The following is a 7,807-nucleotide window of genomic DNA, read 5'->3' as shown; positions in this document are numbered from 1 at the left end:
TAAAACAAATAATTAAAATAAAATAAAACAGATAGAAGGATACGCACCTCTTACATTGCTTACATGCTTAATTAATGCGGTTGAAAAAAAAATGCTTAATTAATAATAATTATACATACACACATGCAGAAAACAAAGAATTTAAAGGTCTCTTATAAGGGCGAGACAAGCAAGCTTATTTTAGAAGCAAATATATGACTCAAATTTATTTTGATTTAGCTTAATGACTAATTAAGAACTAGAGAGTTTTACGATCTTGGCGAGACAATTGTCTATTGGCTTATTAGTGGGTAAATTAGTAAAAGCACATTCCGGATTTATTCGCTCCAACCTATAATTAAAAAAAATAAATTAGAATGTTTCTATTTCCATAAATATCAATAAAAAGAAATCTTGTAAAGTATGTGTAACATTAATGATCAATATAAAATGTTGAAAGAAATAATACTAACTTGTAATTAAGGAGGAAATGATGTAGAAATATTGATGTCTCAAATATGGTTAGATCATTTCCTGGACATAGTCGTGGTCCTACTCCGAAAGGAATAAAAGTTCCTGTTGCTGAATTATAATCCTATGAAGATAATCAACGTCAATAGAAGTTAATCGCTTACATATATCAAACATAATTATTCCACTTACCACAATAAACATAATTAAGCAAAGATATATGAAAAATACATAAATGCATCCTATTTGAGGCTTAGTTTTAATGATGTGAAATTATATTTTACAACGTGACATTGTAGATTGGAAATAAAACAATGAATTTTCAAAAAATAGATTCATGATCAATGAAATTAAAAAATATTGTAACAAAGTTTTTGAGAGGATGCGACTTTTTTAAAGAAGAAAATTTTCAGTACACTAAATAGTCGCATCCTTTGTCTATTTTTTGAAGGATAAAAAAAAATATTTAAGATATTGGTGTTTATTTTAATTATTTTTTAGTATATAATTGAAAAATCTAGATTTTTGATCATATGTTGAAGTTACATACTCAAAAGTAATTCCTTATCATTAAAGAATGACACGTCATAAAAATAAATTACATACTGAACTATGGCAAAAAAAACTAAAAATTATGAAATATAAAATCCTAAATTTAGAAATTGAGGATTAAATATTTGTTTCAATTAAAATAGAAAATAAAAAAATGCATTTGTACTTTTAGAATTAACTCATTTTAAATACAATATAAAATAACAATAAACTTAACATTATTATTATTATTATTAATATAAACTTGAAATTGTTGTGTTTCCAACTTACATTCCATCTATCTGGATTAAATGCTCCTGAATCTGAGTGAAACTCCGGATTCATATGAATAGCTCTCGGCCAAACTATCACTTTCCATCCTTTTGGTATGCAATAACCTAAGATTATTAAACATAAGATTTATTAAGTTGATTAATTATTCAGTGTAACATGTTATTAACAGATAATTAATGTGAATAACCATCGAAGTTGATATCTGTTGTTGCTTCTCTAAATATTGCAAAGGCATTATTAGCCAACCGTAATGTTTCATTAATAATCTGCAAGTCAAAAAAAAAATAACCAACATTTGGTCAATTTTTGTAATGTTATTAATTTGTAATAAATTTTTTTTGCAAGGTAATAATACATGAAGTTTATATTCTTACCTGAGAAAGATAAACCATTTTTTTAATTTCCATAATACTTAATCCTTTTTGTGTGGATGGTCTTGCTTTCACGATTTCTTCTTGCTCTTCCTATAAAATAAAGACAATTAATTGATTATGACAATACCCTTTTTTGAATACTAGAACATCGAGAACTTTTTTTTATATAATCCAAGAATCATGTATACTAGATTATAGTTTGTCGATAAATGTGTATTAGAGAGTATTACTAATTAGTATATTTTCCGTAGATTTCACCTGAGTGACTCATGTGAAAAAACATAAAAGTTACAAGTGTCTCGTTTTGCCCATGATAGTGAATTAGTGAGGACCCATTCCATCATGCCAAAGCTATATTGTTGATAAATAAAATTTATGCATCTAATTAAGACATAAGATTAAGAAAAAATAGGGAAGTTAAACAAATATTACTGTTAACTCAAAATAATTGAATTATTTGATTATTTTATGTATATTAAAAAATATATATAAATAAAAGAGAAAAAAATACTATTTTTATTAGGTAATGATATATTATTAATGTCATAAATATATGAAAAAAATATTGCATTGAAAATAATTTAAATAATATTAATTAAATAGTATAATTAAAAATAAATGTATTAAAAATTGAAAATTAATTAATTATTTTAAAACAATTTCTTTTTATAAATGAGTCAATTATTTTAAGTTCAAAAGAGTATAAGTTTTACGTATGTATATACTAAATACAAATTAAAAGAACCATAATTTTAAAACTAGAAAGTAAATCATAGTTTTTATATATTATTTAAATAAGTTTTCATTAATTTAAAATTTGAATATTAATTTATTTTAAGAGTTTAGTTACTATGTATAAACAATATAAACATGCCATAATAATTTATGTGATGATTTTAGAAGTAATTTTAATAAAAAAAAATAAATATCTATAATAATATAAAAAATTTAATTGATATATTATATAATATTTTTTCTAATAGTATATATAAATTAAATAAAAAATAAATATAATCAATGTGAGTACTTACCTTGGCTTTTTTCAAACAAAGTGGATTTTGTGTAAGATATGTAATTGACAACATCATAAGAGTTGCAGTTGATTCATGACCAGCAAATAGATAAAGGATTAGGTAGTTAATAATGATCTCATCCTCCAAATTTTTACCCATGTTGTCATCAACTTCCATAAGAATATCTACAAGATATTTCTTTTCCCCAATTTGCCCATTTTTTTTCATCTTTCTCCTTTCTTCAATAATAGATTGACCTATTTTGCATAACTTCTTTCGGGCCTAAATTAGAAAATTAATTTAAACATAATCACATCAACAAAGAAGGGTGAAACTAATATAGACCTCTAAACAAAACTACACGTAGATCTAAACCATTTATAGTAAAATAGTGAATTTTTAATATGAAAAACGAAGAAGAGATATAATATTTAAAAAAATAGGAGATTTTATGTCTGGATCTCTTTTTTGAGATTTATGATACATGTAATTAAAAAATGTTTAATTATAATTTTATTTTTTATATTTTATCGATTAACGAAATCAGTTTTTTTATTTTTTTAAATCTAACAATTGATTCTGATTTTTTTATTAAAAATTGATGACGTGATATCTTTTAAATAACATGACATATGATACAATGATTAACACTTATAAAATTATAATAAAACTCTTTATAAACTTAACTTTAAACTTTAGAAATTTTTTATTTTTGTAATTTAATTAATGACATATAAAATTAATGAATTTAAATTGTTCTATATCATGAAATCGTACACTACATCATTTAAAATATGTCGAATAATTATTTTTTTAGTTTAAAAAATTGAAAAATTGACCAAAAGTATGAAATTTAAAATAAGAAAACAAATTTGTAAATCAGTCAAAATAGAAAATGGAATTAAAAAATATAAACCACTAACCTGAAGTGCTTTTCTGAATGGCAAAAAAGGTGCATTTATGGGAACTATAGTGTAAAGGCCAGTAGACATAATACTAAATAAATCTCCAAATTTTTTAAAGACAGCTTGATCAAAAGGGCCGATAAAAATGTGAAGGATAACATTAAAAGTAATATTCCTTGTCTCATTAAGGAGCTCAATAGGGTGTTTCATGCTGGACAATTCTTCTAACTTATTGATCACAACATCCTCCACAAACTCTAAGTACATTGCTAACACATTGTGACCAGCCATAGGAGCCATGAGTAGTCGTTTCAGATTTCTATGTTTCATATTTGCACGTCTAGGTTGTGTTAGTTGAATCAAGGCTTTTGGATAAGAAAGCTTAAAGTTTACATCATCTACCAATATTTTCTTGCAAATTGCTGGTGCAGTGACAATGATGCTTGGTGTCCCAAACAAGTGTGTCTTGTAGATACCATTTCGCCCATATCTGAAACATCCTCAACAAACATTTTCCAAATTTAGGGAAATATTGGATTTCTCATCGAAAATGAAATTTTCAACTATGTGTAAAATTCATTGTTTTTGTAACTATCTCTATTTCGATATATATAAGATCTTTGTGCATTGATGAAAAGGATCTTACATATAAGGATAAAAATAATATATATAATTTTAAAAAATATTGTTTCAACGTTTTTTTTAAATGACCTGCATTAAATGAGTTTGGTAAGTTAATGGTGTCATTCACTTATATATGGATTGATACATTTATATTAGAATAAGAGTATAACATAACTCCCAACAAAGAGTATAAAAGTAAAATAAATAATTAATATATCTTTAAATGTTTGATTTTTGTAATAAATTGTAATCATAGGAGTAAGAGTATGAAAGAAAACTTCCTCTTTCTCTCTCTATATATATATAGATATATAAAAGTTTAATTACAGTTTTCATCTTCTAAATTTAGGTTAAATCACAAAAGCAATCTTCATTTTATTTCTCTTCTGTTTTGGTCCCAAACAAAATTTTAGTAAAAAAATTTGATGAAATGTCATTTTTTTTAAATTATGATCATAAATTTCATGTACAATTATTGCTCCACGAGATATTGAGGTATTGTACGATTATTTTTGTGATTCAACTAAAATAAAGAGACTAAAATTGCAATTAAACTATATATATATATAATTACAGAAAGTATTTTCAACAAATAAAAAATGATATTTTAACGGTGTCAAGATAATTAAAATGTAAAATCTATTATGTGATGTCTCTCTACTCTGATTTTTGTTTTAAAAATGTATTTCAAAGTAAAATGAAAGTATGAACAGAAAAAAGTAAATCGGCATGCATGAAAGACCATTAGAGCAAGTGTGTGTATATGAGTTATGGAAAAGAAAAAAAAAAGATGAGAGAAAGAGAATGGAAGAGAGTTACTTGTTGACAATATTGTTGATGAAAGTATCAGGTTGGCCGGATGAGAAATATTTGTAAAAGGGCCATAGATTTCCAACAATAGGCCATCCCATGTCACCAGGTGGTAGTGGGTATTCTTTCTTTCTCAATTTATTATCATAATACCACTCATTCATATTTCTCACTACTTTCTTACCAAAAATGTACCATCCCAACAAAATGCTACCCAACAACAAAAACCATTCAGATTCCATTCTTTAAAATTTCTTTGGTAATTGGGTCCACTACCTTAACAATCCTTACCTAGCTCCTATGTATATATATAGATGTCATTTTTTTATTTTATTTTTTTTAGAGTACTTCCACCGCAAAATCCGATAATATCCTTTTTTTTAAAACGCGACTTTTATTTATTTATTTATCACATGCATGGCATGCAATTATAAATATAAACAGCAGTGGACTTTCATTCACATGCCTACTTAAAAAATTTAATTTTTTTTTAACTCATGGACATCATGAAGATTATTTTAAATTGTATAACAATTGCATAATTAGCGATAAATATGCAATGTACAAGCTAAATAATTTTTATCATGAACAGTGACGAGTATTATACCGACGGTTTCACATGGAGTATTGTTTAAAAAACGTTTTTCTTTCATTGCGTTGAATATCGATAAGAGGAATACTAAACAATACGAAACGGTAGTCGATCTCATTAATGAAACTAATCAAACAAGGGTAAAGTTGTCAAATAGAAAATGAGGAATGGATAAAGAGATAATGCCAAAATTAATGATTTCACAGTCGTAATTTTTCGTGTATATTATTTTCATATCATTCAGTATTTTTTTAATCAATAATGTCATCATAAAAAATAAGTAAAATAGATCGGAAAAAAATATATATATTTTATTTAAAATTTAAGCAAAATATATCTATTTACTTGATAAAAATATTAAATTAAATATATTAATTTTCTTTAAACTTCTTTTTCCTTGATTGTAATAATGTCAAATTTCGTAAGATTTGCTATATCTACGGCTAAGTTTTCATTACTATAATTTTTAGTGGCAAATTTTACACCTATATACTATTAATACTGCTATAATAATTTAGTTTTTTATTTTATTAAATTAATTTGACTAAAAATTAAATACACAATAAAATAAATTTATTTTCCATCTTCTGTCTTCAAAAATAAATTAGTTTTTGCACCTGGAAACAGTAAGAAGAACAAACGAATGATAATGCAATTCAAAATAAAAAATATACCACAACTAAAACAAATGCAAACATGGACTGCCGAGCTTGTTTGATTGAGTTCTGATTTTCTATTTTAAAAAACTATTTTAAAATATTAATTTTGAAAATATAATAAAAATTATTTCAATAATAAAATTTGTTTGGTACTCCTATTTCTAAAAAACTATTTTGGAAATGGGAAAATAAAAAAAAGTTGTTTGGTAAAATTATTTTTATAACATGATTTGCAAATTTTTTAAATGAACAATATTTCAAGCTTTTCAAATCTAAACAAAGATAAACAAAATTTAACTAATTCTTTATATAATATTTAATGCTATTTTTATACAATACATTTTATTAATTTAAATAATACTTTCAACAACTTTTTTTATGGAACAAGTTTTCATGAAGTATGATTTAGAGAATACAATTAATTTAATTTGGAGAATAATTATTTTTTTGTTTATACACGATTAATTAATTTTCTTAAAAGATGTAAGGAATTTTTGTTTGTTTGAACCATCTAAATTTCGAGATAATAATACGTTATTTTCGATTGATTATTCTTTAGTTGAAATTCATTGACTACTTGAATTTGATCACTTGATTGAATGTAAGGTATTTTTTTTTAATATTTAAGATCAAAAAGAATAATTTACCATAAATTTTTGTCTTAGAAAAAATAATAACTACTACTATAAATAATTCACATAGTCTTCGTTTAAATCCGTGACTTTCAACTTAACAATATCAATAAAATATAATTAAGAATAAATTATTATTTTTTTAATAGACCACAAAAATAAAAATTAAATAAAACAATTCACCTTTACACCTAAACCAATGTCACCTTCAAATAGAAAAACAAGTTGTTAGAAACTTTGAGTGTTTGAAAAAAAAAAAACTTAGAAAATAATAGAAATATAAAAGAGGAAGTTTTACATAATTACACAAATGTCATTAATGAAAATTCTCTCTTCTCCGTATGTTTTTAAAGATGACAAATAAAAAAGGAAAATATTTAAAAGATGTTTTCATTTTTTTTTTCTTTTTAAATCAGAAAATTAAAACATTTTTTCAAAACTATTGAATAAAAAAATTCCTAACGAACAAGTTTTTAATTTTTAAATTTTAAAACAGTTTTTAAAAACTGTATCAAACTATGAAAAATAGACGATACATTCTATCATAATTAACTCATATAAGATTTAAATTTGAATCGAAATAAAAATATTCAATATAATAATATCGACATTTTATCGTAGAATATTTATGGAAAAAATGTCAAAAATTGATATTCAAACAAGACTAAACAAATGGTTAAACAAATGGCCCGATAATACTTCAAAACTCATTTACATTTTTATTCTTCAAAATGTCCAAACTGAAGCAATATGTAGGTGTATGGCCCCAAACCATTTCCAAAAAATAATGAGGCACACGTATTCCATTAATAATCCAATATTTGTTTATTTCCCTTCCTAGACTACCTTTCTTCAATATCATTTATAGTCCCTTTCAATACTTATTAAGAGAAAATGTGTACTTCATATCACGCATGCACGGT

The 7,807-nt window shown here is 24.0% G+C and overlaps 1 protein-coding gene across 1 annotated transcript; it reads right to left on the bottom strand.

Moving 5' to 3' along the window:
* Nucleotides 1–5,289, bottom strand: LOC101495501 (beta-amyrin 11-oxidase-like). Its single transcript, XM_004510203.4, has 8 exons — nucleotides 5,011–5,289; nucleotides 3,586–4,057; nucleotides 2,681–2,944; nucleotides 1,650–1,739; nucleotides 1,463–1,541; nucleotides 1,273–1,379; nucleotides 453–574; nucleotides 1–331 (listed from the first exon to the last, which is right to left on the bottom strand). The coding sequence occupies exons 1-8, from the start codon at nucleotides 5,241–5,243 to the stop codon at nucleotides 232–234; spliced, it is 1,467 nt and encodes a 488-aa protein (XP_004510260.1). The 5' UTR covers nucleotides 5,244–5,289; the 3' UTR covers nucleotides 1–231.
* Between the last annotated feature and the right edge of the window lie 2,518 nt (nucleotides 5,290–7,807).

This window comes from Cicer arietinum, chromosome 7, assembly GCF_000331145.2.
Source record: "Cicer arietinum cultivar CDC Frontier isolate Library 1 chromosome 7, Cicar.CDCFrontier_v2.0, whole genome shotgun sequence".
NCBI lineage: Eukaryota > Viridiplantae > Streptophyta > Magnoliopsida > Fabales > Fabaceae > Cicer > Cicer arietinum.
The sequence above is the reverse complement of the archived record's forward strand: the minus strand, read 5'-3'. Positions and strand labels throughout refer to the sequence as shown.

Excerpts from the sequence above, each read along its gene's own strand:
- LOC101495501 (XM_004510203.4), bottom strand. The coding sequence starts at position 5,243 with ATGGAATCTGAATGGTTTTTGTTGTTGGGTAGCATTTTGTTGGGATGG. Across the intron at positions 1,380-1,462 it reads AACAGATATCAACTTCGATG|GTTATTGCATACCAAAAGGA; the intron begins GTTATTCACATT and ends TAATAATCTTAG. Across the intron at positions 575-1,272 it reads TTAATCCAGATAGATGGAAT|GATTATAATTCAGCAACAGG; the intron begins GTAAGTTGGAAA and ends TTATCTTCATAG.